The sequence below is a fragment of the Argiope bruennichi genome, chromosome 7 (assembly GCF_947563725.1).
Source record: "Argiope bruennichi chromosome 7, qqArgBrue1.1, whole genome shotgun sequence".
Lineage (NCBI taxonomy): Eukaryota > Metazoa > Arthropoda > Arachnida > Araneae > Araneidae > Argiope > Argiope bruennichi.
The window spans coordinates 116,694,684-116,708,056 of record NC_079157.1 but is presented as its reverse complement, the minus strand read 5'-3'; the positions used below and the strand labels follow the sequence as shown (position 1 = coordinate 116,708,056).

Sequence of the window (13,373 nt, the reverse complement as noted above, 5' to 3'; positions counted from 1 at the left end):
TCTAATTAACATTTATTTCAACACATTTTATATTTCTTAGACCACAGTTTTAATACTGAGAGCATGGCTCACTTAGCTTTCTTTCTATACACTAGAAATACAGAGTTTAAAAGTTTTGAGGAGTTATTGGAACTAGTCCTGACACTACTTAAGAACAAAATAAGTTTAAGTTTATTCATAAACTTCTATAACAATATCATCTGTATCTTTGAAAGTTAATTCATATTGCAACAGATGGCCTTGCTACAAAGAATGACTAGGAAAAAAAATTAAAATTTGTCTTGGCTGAAGATTTTATTTTAAAAAAATTGAGAGCTAGCTTCATGATACATCACAGATTAATTATATGTATTGTGCATACATCATAAAATATGAGAGCTATTTTTTTTTCAATTTTTAATGGGTTATTAAGAATAAAACCATAATAGACAAAATGAATTCAGGTCTGTATTTAATATAATTGTTGGGAAGATTCTAGTATTTACTATATGATTAGATCAATTTTTGATTCTAACTTCAGAGAAAATTATAGTCAGATATGTGTGATGGCTTATAGTGCACATTTGATACTCATTAATTTGGACTCTAGTCAGTTCTACAATTCAGAGAAGAGATTAAAGTAGCTATAATCTATTCTCTCGGTGAAATGCAAGATGCAAGTCTGCTGCTGCAGATCTTCTTTAACAAATTTGTTGCATTATTTAAAAGAAATGGTAGATGCTAGAAACCTAGATTAGCAGTTTTGACCAGCTAAGACTAGCAATTTTCTATTAGACTGTAATTTTGACTGATTCAAAATTACAGTTTAATATTAATTTTCTTTGTAGTCTTCTACTAATCTGCAATTTTCACTGAGTCAAAATTACAGTTTAATAAGAATTTTTAGACATTCCAGACTGTTGAGATATTCCTGCTCCATATTTTTTCCTTGCTTACAAACAAATTAAGGGTAACACATCACTGATGATGATATTTTTTGAAGGGGAGATAAAGAATTTGTTCTGGCAATATGAGAAATGTGTGAATTTTTATAGCGTTTAAAAGTAACCATTTTCATATCTAAATTTTGGTTGTAAATTCATTTTATTCTTTACTCTTGACTTTTTATATGGTTTATAGAAGCCAGAAAAAAAGAAAGGGAAGGAAAGGTCTTTATATTATATTCAAAAGTTTAAACACGAAGACATTTCTTAAACAGTTGGAGCTTTTCTTTTCTTGTAGCCCGCAGACTTATTTTGCTTTTTCTGCACTTTCATTTTGAGTCTTTGGCCTTTAGTGTAGTGAAAATAGGTTTTTTTGCTCCAATTGGAAGACATTTGATACCCAAATAATAAGAAAGATTGAAAACAAAGTGAAAAACAGAACTTAATGTTTCGGTAAAATCCTAGATGGGCCCACCTCTTGGCAATTAGTTGAAATCTCGCCAAGTTGACTACTAATTGAATATTTGTTATTATTATTATTTTTCAATTAAAAAACAATACTTGAAGGCCAGAAATAATAAATATAATAAAAAATAAATGTAATAAATAAATAAATACTAAAATAAAATATAATAATAAATAAGTAATAAAATAATAAATAAAAAAATCCGTCTAGGTTGCCACATTGGCGACGTTATCGCCACTCGTTTGGCGAGAATTCAAAAAGACGCCGAGAGGTGGGCTGTGCTAGAGTCCACCCAATGTTCTATATTCTTTTATATATGAATATGTATTCTATATATTCTTTTAAAGCTCAAGAAAGACTGAAATGTAATTTCTTGAATACATAAAAGCTCGTTCAAGATATTACTATCAAAAATTAATTTTTCCAGGAATAAAAAAAAATGTGACAGTTCTCTAAAAATCATTATGAATTTTTTTTGTAATTCATTTAAAATCATCTTATTTACAAGAAATTTTTATTTATTTTCAAATAATTATTTCATAAATATTTTAGGTTAAATTTTAGAAAAAAAAATTAGTAAAATAACAATTGTATAAAATCAGCAATTAAGTTTGATCTGAAAGCCTGCTTGTTAATTAATTTTGTTATTTATAAATGTTTGATGTCAAACAGTAATTTATATTGTTTTAATTTTTGTTTATATTATTTTAATTTCTGATTTTATTATTAATACATTGCTTTTGCATATTGCTTACATATACATAAATGCATGCATGTATTGCTTTTTCTATAGGATACTCGTCAGAATGCAGAAAATGCTAAAGCTGCATTGGATTTTACCATGAAAGATGGTAAGCAACTTCGAGTAAGATTTGCTACTCATGGAGCTGCTCTAAAAGTGAAAAATCTTTCTCCATGGGTGTCAAATGAATTGTTAGAAGCAGCTTTCTCTGTTTTTGGTGAGGTTGAAAGAGCTGTGGTAATTGTTGATGATCGTGGAAGACCTGTAGGAGAGGCAATTGTAGAATATTCTCGAAAACAGTCTGCACAATTAGCTATCAAGCGGTGTACTGAAGGATGCTATTTACTTACGAGGTGAATAATTTTTGTAATATTTATTTACATATAAGCTAAATAGTATGATATATAGTAATTAATTTGATGCTGTTATATATTCTACTGCAAATTTTATTTATTACGTTAAAGAAATAAAAAATTTAAAAAAGAATAAAAGGTTTTTATTTTTAACTTGCTCTAGAAACTGTATATTTTAGTGGATAAAATTATAATGAAATCTTTCATTACTAGCATATAGTTTTATGATTGAATTGTTAAAATCAGTATTCTATTTGTTTTCTTTAAAAATATATATAAGATAGTCTTAAAGATCTTGCTGATTAACTATAGTTGAGTCCTAATTTTTATTCAAATTCATAAATTTATTACCTGTATATTGAATTTTTTTCTGGAAGCTGGGATTTTTATTGGAATAATAATTTTCTTGCATCAACTAAAATTTTTGAATTTTAAAAATGGCACATAAGATATTGTTTATACTTATTGCATTTAAAAGCACTTATAGATTTCATTCATGAATTAATTCTTTGAGGTATAGATAATCAACTTTTTTTTTTAACTTGTTATTTTCTTACTTAAGTTATTTAAACTGATATTTCAATATTTTATATTTTTAAATATTTTCAATGGTATTTAAAATTTAATGGAAATTATTTTAAAATAACATTAAATCTTAATTTTTTTTAGACCATGAAATTCTTTTTTGTTTGTAGTGAATGAAAATGACTTTTTAAATAAATTTTTATGCAAAAGAAATCTAATATTCAATTAAAAATTACAAACTAATTTATTAATCAGAACTACAATATCCTTACTTTGAACTAAAAAAAAAAAAAAAAAAAAAAAAAAGATGGGATAAATTAGTTCAACTGCTCTTCAACAATCTTTCTGACAATAAAAGGCAGTAAATAAATATGTAGATAGGGTGCTTTTAGTTTACATAGAATGCTGTTATTAATTTAGATTAGTTTTTACATATATTTCCTTTAATGGATTTTCAATAAATTGCCATTAACTACTATTTTGAAATGATGAAATTATATATATATTAACACAATGAAATAAAAATATTTCACAGAAGTTAATTCTTTAAAAGTGCAAATGTCTTTTTAAAAAGTCACAGATCTGAATTTAACACCATATGAAAATATTAGTTTTTCATTCTTTTCTTTTTGAGCAAAAGTTACTTCATTTTCTAAAAATATCTGATTGTTCTTTTCATTTTGCCATTTCCTGTTGTTTTTGCGAGCTTGCTCCATATTTCTCATTGCATACTCTATTGTATTTAACATATGTAAATACAATAGAGTATGTAAATACAAATTATACATATACATATGTAAATACAAATTATACATATACATATGTAAATACAAATTAAATGCTGAATGCATTCAAGGGAAAGTCCATATTGCATTTCTTTGTAGATTTTGACGGAGGTGTTGTGTCAAATAATACTTTTTGCTGAACTTTGTATCCACCAATTGGCTTTTGAATTTGATTTCTTTGCCAGAACTCGATAATTACAAACACTTGTACTGATGTCAAAAAAGCTCCTGGAGAATGGTAAGATTTTATTGATGGAATGTGAGTTGCTAATCTTTTTTGAAGCTTTCAAAGATCATGGCATCCATCAAAATACCATAGCAGAATGCCAGATTTGAGCATTTATTGTGGGAATTCCTTTCTATCACACTTTCTAGGCATTTAAGAAAATATGCTAGTAAACAAGTTTTATGTTCCCAGTGTAAATGACAGTAAAACTCAAATCTCTTGAAGGGCTGTGGGAAATATTTGTGCTATCTTGTGAGAAATTAAAGGCAGGGAAAATATTTGGGATGAAAAATATTTTGTCAGGATATGCAACTTTATCTGTTCATTTTTTTAGGTGATAATTTTTTTAAATATAATGTTCCTCCAGCTTTTACTATAATAGAAATTCTTTTGAAAAGTTTTTACTGTAAATTCGATTTTGTTTTAGATTTCTTATAAGGAATATTCTTCTGAAAAAGATGTAGAAGGTGGGATTAAATTTAAAAAACAAACAAACATTTTTTTAAGAGGTACAACCAAAATATTTTGAAAAATTGTGATTTGATTATAAAAATCTATGAAGTATTAGGGATCAGAAAAGGAATTGGCAAATTTACTACTTATGTGCACATTTATGCATTTTTTAAGAAAGGAATTTGTTTGATTGTTTTATTTATATATATCTTGAACCATAAATGTTGCTCAAAATTGTATTTTGTAGGATTTGATTGAAAATTCACTATAAATTTTTATGTGTGTGTACATATATATATATATTGGGTTGGCAACTAAGTCATTGCGGATTTCCCTTATAGATGGCTTCAGTTGAATTTTTAGGTTTGCAGACGTAGTACAAATGTAAAACACATTTTGTTATTTGATAGTTGGCAATTCAGCTGTCAATCAGTACAAAAAGTTTTTTGATCGGTTGCGTAGTTTTCGTTTGGTGTTCGTTGAAAAATGGAAAATCAAAAGCAACATTTTTGTCATATTTTGGTTTTTTATTTCTGCAAAGGAAAAAACGCATCGCAAGCTCATAAAAAGTTATGTGCTGTTTATGGTGACGAAGCCTTAAAAGAACGGCAGTGTCAAAATTGGTTTGCCAAATTTCGTTCTGGTGATTTTTCACTCAAAGATGAAAAACGCTCTGGTCGTCCAGTTGAAGTTGATGACGACCTAATCAAAGCAATAATCGATTCGGATCGTCACAGTACAACACGTGAGATTGCAGAGAAGCTTCATGTATCACATACATGCATTGAAAATCACTTAAAACAACTTGGCTATGTTCAAAAACTTAATACATGGGTTCCTCACGAACTGAAAGAAACGCATTTAACGCAACGCATTAACAGCTGCGATTTGCTAAAGAAACGTAATGAAAATGATCCATTTTTCAAACGACTGATAACTGGCGATGAAAAATGGGTTGTTTACAACAATATCAAGCGGAAAAGATCGTGGAGCAGGCCAGGTGAACCTACTCAAACAACATCAAAAGAAGGTTTTGTTATCAGTTTGGTGGGATTACAAAGGAATCGTCTACTTTGAACTCTTACCACCCAACCGAACGATCAATTCTGATGTCTACATTGAATAACTAGCGAAATTAAACAATGCAGTTGAAGAAAAGCGGCCTGAATTGACAAATCGAAAAGGTGTTGTATTCCATCATGACAATGCAAGGCCACACACATCTTTGGTCACTTGGCAAAAATTATTGGAGCTTGGTTGGGATGTTTTGCCACATCCACCATATAGTCCTGACCTTGCACCATCTGATTACTTTTTTGTTTTGATCTTTACAAAACTCCTTGAATGGTAAAAATTTCAATAATGATGATGATGTCAAATCATACCTGATTCAGTTTTTTGCTAATAAAAACCAGAAGTTTTATGAACGTGGGATTATGATGCTGCCTGAAAATGGCAAAAGGTCATTGATCAAAATGGGCATTACATTACAGAATAAAGTTATTTAGTTCCATGAAAAAATTGTCTTTGATTTTCTAAAAAAATCCGCAATTACTTAATTGCCAACCCAGTATATATATATATATATACATCAGCAATATTTAGTTTGATATATAATTGGTTGAATTTACTTCATTTATACCGATAGCCTACAGACTTTATACCTCCTTTTTTTATGTATGAAATTGTCTGAATAGCTGTATTAATTCTTTTAATAGAGTTTCAGTTAATGCAAAAAATTATGGAATGTTCATAAAGTTTTTAATATATAACATAGGAAAATTAATGTCTTCAATAATTTAAATGCTTTCTAGTTCGCCTCGTCCAGTAGTTGTTGAACCACTGGAACAAAGGGATGAAGAGGATGGCTTGCCTGAGAAGAATTTTCAGAAAACTAACAAACAGTATTTAAAAGAGAGGGAAATTGGACCTCGATTAACTGAACCTGGTACTTTTGAGCACGAATTCTCCAATCGCTGGAAAAAATTGTATGAATTAGAACAACAAAAAAGGGACCATCTTGAGAAAGAAATTGAGGAGGGGCGTCGACAGTTAGATGAACAGATGGAATATGCAATTTACGAGCATGAAGCAAATCTTTTGAGAGAAAGTAAGTTATTCATACCTTTTCCTTGGTCTTCTTTTATGAGTTAAAGAGCTGTTCTTATTTAATGGATATGTTTCAATTTATTAATTTTAATATGAATCCTTCTGTTCCTTTGTATGTAATGTCTTTTAGGAGAAATTGTAAACAGTTTGTTTAAAATAATGATTTGCTAGTACTTGGTATTTATTTTAGATTTATGGAATTATAATGCAAGAAAGAATTTTATGTTAGAATTTATAATCCAAATGTTATGTTCAGTTTTTTTTTTCTTCCTTTTTTTTTTGTATATTTCTGAATAGAATTATTCAAGCATTTAATTTATTCAAATCTTAACAAATGGTAATTAACTTTCCAAACAGTTCTTGATGTTAAGATTTTTAATTTATTTTTTACATATGATTAAACTTTAAGACTATCTTATGGTTGGGATCTTTAAGGTTTTATCTAAATAAATATGAGTCTACTTTTCTGCTAATTATGAATAGCACAAAATGTTGGGTTTGTCACTAACTATTAATGCAGATGTTGGGTTTAATGTGTCAGAAAATTAATGGCAAATAAATAGTTATACCCGCAAATAATGCTGCACCCGCAAATAATGCTGCATTTAGCAAACTAGAAACATTCCTATTGTTCTTTTCATAATTTTATGCATTTGGGAAATTTTAAGAATTAGCTCCCTTTTATAAATGACAACTTTATTTCTCACACTAAATAAGTCTTTCATTAAATTATTAACAATAAAATCTATCCTTAGGTGTTTTTTTTTAAAGGATAGCTTAATCTACCAAAATGGACTTATAAAATAATGAAATATATGTTACATTTCTAATATTTTAAATGATTATAAAAGTATTATTCAGTGTAAAAGTAAAAATGGGTTGAAAGTGAAATTTAGTGTGCCCTTTGCTGCACCAAGGATGCCAAGTCATCAATAAAGATGGGGAACTATGTGGATAACAGAAACAGTACATACATACAAACAAACATCCTTTCCTAATTTCAAGTAACATATATACATTCCACTCACCCTTCATCCATTCTGGTGATTCAAAATATTTACTGCTATTTCATTCGCCAGACAACTCTTTCTAATTTAAACATAGTGAAAGCTCCATGGATACGATTTTAAAAGTTTAAACTGAGAAGAGAAGGGATTCCTAAAAATTATGAGATTGCACATTTGCTGTAATTAGCCCTCTCACTACTAACCCAGTCATGCTATATTTATACTAACAGGCCATTTTAGGGCCCTTGTCTTTTTCATATGAGGAATTCAGGGTACAAAGTGAGAGCATCCTTAGTGATAACTTATTTTACATCCTGTACCCCTCATTTCAGTCGGAGGCCTGTTCAAAAATGGCCCATTAGTAAAGTATTTTTATGGCCAGAATAGTAGTGCAAGAGTTAAAGGTCTGCTTACAATAAAGCAAAATGCAGGAAATTGTTGTCTGTGCATATAAACTTGATTGTGACTATCATATCCCAACTGTCTGAGCAGGGTTATTGAATTTGATCATAAACGAGTGACTATAGGGTCAACATGATTAGAAAAGTACTATAAAATTGTCAATTAAACAAAAGTTTTAAAATTTTGTTGAAATTAAACATTCACTTTCTTTCAGGATTGCGCCATATGGAAGAACAAAGCAGTCTTATCCAACGGGAGAGAGAATTAAGGTATAAATTTTTTTTAAGTAATTTTTCATTAAAAATAACAATTGCATGAATTCTTTCTATATTTCTGCTACAATTATGTTTGTTACATTTGAATTTTTTAGACGTGAAGAAGAGATGAGACGTGAAGAAGCCCGTCGTGCTAGAGAAATGTTATTGCGTCAACAACAAGAAGAAATACTCAGAAATGACTTAAGACGCAGGCAAGAAGAAAACATGATGATGGTATAAAGAATATTTCTCACTCTCTTCAAAACTTAACACATTAAATATTCTTTTTCATTTTATTGATGACAGCTGAGCAACAAATTTAGATTAATTTAAGATCTATAATTATTAAATTAATAAAAAGGTAGATAATTTTCTGATACTGTCGTAGAAAAGCTATAAAGTGTGTGTGTGTATGTATATATATATATATATATGTTTGTGTGTGTGTATATATATATATATATATATATATTGCATGTTATAATAGTGTGTTTTATAACTTCATCATTGATAAACAAAATAAGAAATTGCAATAGGCATAGAAATGCATTTTGAGCCTTATTCAAAATTTGTTTTTAATAGCAAAATACCACTCAGTGTTTTTCTTAAAATCATTTGCAATAAAAGTAAAAACTGAAATTATGTATTTTTATCCACACCTGCTTTCCTATTCACATTTTATAATATTATAGTTAAAGATTTAGAAATGATATATTAGAATTTTCTTTGTATATAATTGTTCCTATTTTTATAGGGTCCTGGATATGGTGAAATGATGGATAGGGTGAGTCCTTATTATAATCTTTTACAATTTTAGATAATTTTTAATATATTTTGACCGTTGATTAATAAATATGTCATGCTTTACCGTATTTCTTGTTTTAGCTTCCTGGTTTATATAATTTGTTTTTGGTTCTAACAGTGTGCTGGTTTTTTTTTTTTTTTAATTGCATTTCAACTTTTTCAAGCTAAAATTGTCATTCTGATTTTACCACTTATGTATCCTACATAGAAATAACTTTTTATTTGGAATACTTAGTAGGGTTCAGATAGCACGTTAATGGAAATCATATTAATTTAGAAAAATATTGCATCATTTCCTACTGGAAATATAAATGAACAGGAAAAGCTCATCCTTTTTTCTATATTATTTTAAATGTAGCATGAATATGCTTATAAAATCTGTTTTGCTGGTTGATTTAAAACTCTTATGGAAAGGATTTATTCACCACTCTAACAATGAATTATAGAGTGATGAACATATTTAATTTCCATTATAAATACATAAATAATCATTTATATTTCTTGATAAATTAGTATCTGAATACTTTGCATCTTGAATGATACATGATTTTTCCATTCTAATAAATTAGTAGTGATTAAAGTGATGTATTTGATTATGAATAAGGGAATAATTATAAAATTGGATAAAACATTGGCATTTTACTTCATAATATGCATATTTTCATAAAAAAATAAAATTAATGAATTGTTAATGTCTCGATAAATATAGGATTAATTTCTCATCACAATAAAAAAAATTCATCCAAATAGAAAGAAAATATTACAAAATAGTTATCAACTGTAAAAAAAATTAAAAGTTAATACTTATCTTTTCTTAAAATTAATTAGGAGTAAAACAAGGAATAATCAGATTATTTGTAAATACAGATAGCCAATCTAGGTCTTTCATTAGCTTGTTGCAGTCTTGAAAATGTATATTCATGCACCAAAGTTGGTGTGCTTGTATCCTTAATTTTCTTCGTGAATACTCCATAGAAAAATTTGTTAATTGCAATATTGATGAGGAACCGTTTTCATGCATTCTTAAAAATTTCTTTAATTTGCTTATTATATATTTTGTTCTTTTGCATTAACTGAATTATTTTAAAAAGTGTCATTTTTTTAATGGAAACTATTTTTTTATGAGCCTATTCTAAATTTCTTTTAGTTTCTCCTATCCCAAATATTCCTGTTACACTTTATTGCAGATTTTAAAAAAAATTCTTGATTTAGATTGATTGCTTTTTAATAATTTCTTTTGATTCATAATTTGGTTGTTTTCATTGCAGTGAATCTGCAGTGGGATTAATTAAGAGGGTGGGAAATATAGTAATTTATCTTCCTGAAGTAACTAGTTTATGTGTAAAAAAATTTAGGTGGATAGAATACTATGAAATGTTATGATCAAGCAGATAGAATACTATGAATACTATAAATGTTCAATTTATTATTGAATTTTTGTTTAAATGTAAGAAGAGAAGTAAAATATGGAATTTACTGATTAGAATTCAGTATTTGAATGTTTACAAAGCACCTGCAAAAGTAGGTGTAGAGGAAGTACTGTAAGATGCACCATTGAATTTTCTCTTTATTATATTTAATTACTTTTCAATTTTGAACATTATTTATTTATTTTTCTCACCCTAGATTAATTTAAATGCCACATTGCAGCTATCATTTATTTAAATCCATTTGCTTTCAAAAAAATATTTGAATAAAATTGACCTGTAAAATTGATGGGAAATCCTTGAAACTTAAATATATATATATATATATATATATATATATATATATATATATATATATATATATATATATATATATATATATATATATTAAAAACTAAAGTTTTTGTGAAAATTTGACAGATTTGAGTTCTGAGGAATTTAGAGTATTGCTTTTTTTAAAAAATATGAAATTAATTCATAGAAATAGTCATCTTTGTATATAATTGCCATGCTCATTATAAAAATAAAGATGAAGTGTTTATCATTTTATTGTTAAACATTAGTATGAAATTTTTGAATCCATTATGCTGAAAAGAATTTAAACTATATATATATATATTCATATGACAGATTTACATATTGAGATTGTATAGATTAGGTGTGTACAAAGTATTGGCTTGTGTGTGTAAAGGTCCTAATGAATTCAATTGTGTAAAATTTGAAGAGAATTAAATGATTAAGCAAAATGTAATTTATTTTAGAAGGAATTTATTTTTTAAAATTAAATTTTGTTAAACTTTATAAAAAATTGTAAACCAAATATATCACTGTGAAATATCTTATTCTAAATTTAAAATCTATTGCTTCCCCCCCAGCTTTTTTTTTAAATAAAGAACATGGAAAGTTGTTTTGAAATTGTAAATTCCTTATAACATAAGTTTTTAGCATGCTTGAATTTTTCATCATAGACCTTAATAACTTCATTTCTAATTTTTTTTAAGATCATGAAAACTAATTCTTGTTCTTTATATTATTATCTTTTATATAAGAGATAAGTAATAACAAAAAGCTTATAAAAATGTAATAAAGATGGGAAAAAAATTAGGACATCAAAATGAATGCAATCTTGTTTTCAAGGATCATTGCTTTTACCATTTGAAATTTCCCATGAACCTATGATATTAATCATAATCTTATTACGAATGTATTACCAAATGAATTTTTATTATTAAAATAAAACTCGCATATTGGAACTTTGTATTTCTTTATGAAATCCTCATATTAAATATATGTGTCATTGATATTTAATGATTCTTTAACATATGTATTATTAATTTCTTCATTTTGAATGCCATGTCTTAAAATAAAGGTTCAATCAAAAAGAAAAAGCTTTTTTATTTTTATAAAGAGGAATGAATGTATTTGCAAATATATATTACAGTTTGTTTTACTAGTCTTTCTCTGTTCAACTTGAAACAATTTCAGGGGGAAAAAAAAAAAATGTAGTTCTTTTGATTCTCATTATGAGGATGTTCTCTGAGAATTCTAGACACTTATGTGTCCATCGAATCTTAAAGCCATTCCTCTCTCTACCAGGATTCAAACTTACATGGAATGCCAAATCCTGGTCCAATCTCGCCATCTGGTGATCCTATGACTTCATCTGCCTCTGGCTATGGCCCTAATGGTATGATGCAAGGACCTGGTATGGGCATACCTCCACCGGTAAGGTCATTTTCTAATGTCTGATATACTTTGAGTGTTAAGACAATAGGGAGATATTTAGGAATCATGTGGATGTTTTTATTTTTCTCCCTTCTCTTTTCTTCACCGCAACGTTTAGTATGACAAGGTTATGATTTTTGCTTCAAAAATGAAGTATTAAATACAGCTAATTTTTATAATTTCAGCAAATTAATGGAATTTGAGTAATAATAGAACATGTTATTAAGCATTTTAAAATTGATTTAAAGACATCATATCAAAATTTGAATTATTAGAAAACTAAACAAGATAGAAAAAAAATTCAAATAGCTTGCAAATCTATCTTTGTTTCCATTCCCAAATTTTTTTTGTAATTCTTAAGTATATTATTTTTGTATAAACCGATAATTACATAAGATCTTGCTAATTTGTGAATTGCATTTCTTTATATATATATAAAAAGTTTGAAGCTATTTTGAGATTTTAATTTTTATAGTTAAATGTTATTTTTGTTGTCATCAGTATGAGAGTAACTCAGTGATAACAGTATGAGAGTAAAACAATTCATTAACATATAAGTTTACAAAACAAAATATACGGTAATGCTATCAATGATCAAATGTTTACATATCACTATTTTTATTTGACTGGAAAAATTATCAAAATTCTTTATGCAAAGTTTTATTAATGTATCATTACTTAGTTTTATATGAATATGATTGATTTTCTTGTTAATTTTATTTCCATTTAATCTTTAATTAAGTCGACTGTAATTTATAGACTATTGGCTTGAGGTTATTCTTATTAAACTTCTGTTTCAGTTACAAAAATTGTAAAATAAGTATTATAATGATGAAACTTATCTGAATCCGTTTTTTTGAAGGCATATTATGTGTTTATTCTCTCTTCCCAATTTTAAAAATTCCATTTGATATATATAAAAAAATTAATGTGATTTTAAAATTTTTTGATTGATTTGTTATCTTCAGATTACCCCTAAACATAAACTTATGTTTTTTCCCTTCAAATTTCTGTAAACTTATACAGGCCAATTGTTTCAGGACATAAGTAATTATATTGGCAATTCTCTTTCTACGATTTTAAAGAAATTTTACATTTCTCTTTTCAAATAATTGTTTCAACATATGAGCACTTTTTGAAATCTTGATTTTTAAGGTGTATTTTTCTCC

The 13,373-nt window shown here is 27.1% G+C and overlaps 1 protein-coding gene across 4 annotated transcripts in view; it reads left to right on the top strand.

The window, feature by feature from the left end:
• The window catches only part of LOC129975099 (splicing factor, proline- and glutamine-rich-like), a 56,514-nt gene that overhangs the window by 2,104 nt on the left and 41,037 nt on the right, over positions 1-13,373 (top strand). For 2 of the 4 annotated variants that reach the window (XR_008785016.1, XM_056088017.1), the window contains exons 2-7: positions 2,183-2,484; positions 6,288-6,583; positions 8,206-8,260; positions 8,362-8,482; positions 9,003-9,032; positions 12,076-12,204. Coding sequence is in view for 2 of the 4 variants with exons in the window: in XM_056088017.1 (XP_055943992.1) it covers positions 2,183-2,484; positions 6,288-6,583; positions 8,206-8,260; positions 8,362-8,482; positions 9,003-9,032; positions 12,076-12,204 (933 nt within the window). In the remaining 2 variants the exon portion in view is untranslated. The remainder of the gene's footprint in view (positions 1-2,182; positions 2,485-6,287; positions 6,584-8,205; positions 8,261-8,361; positions 8,483-9,002; positions 9,033-12,075; positions 12,205-13,373) is intronic. The other 2 variants (XR_008785017.1, XM_056088018.1) reach the window with 1 other exon arrangement.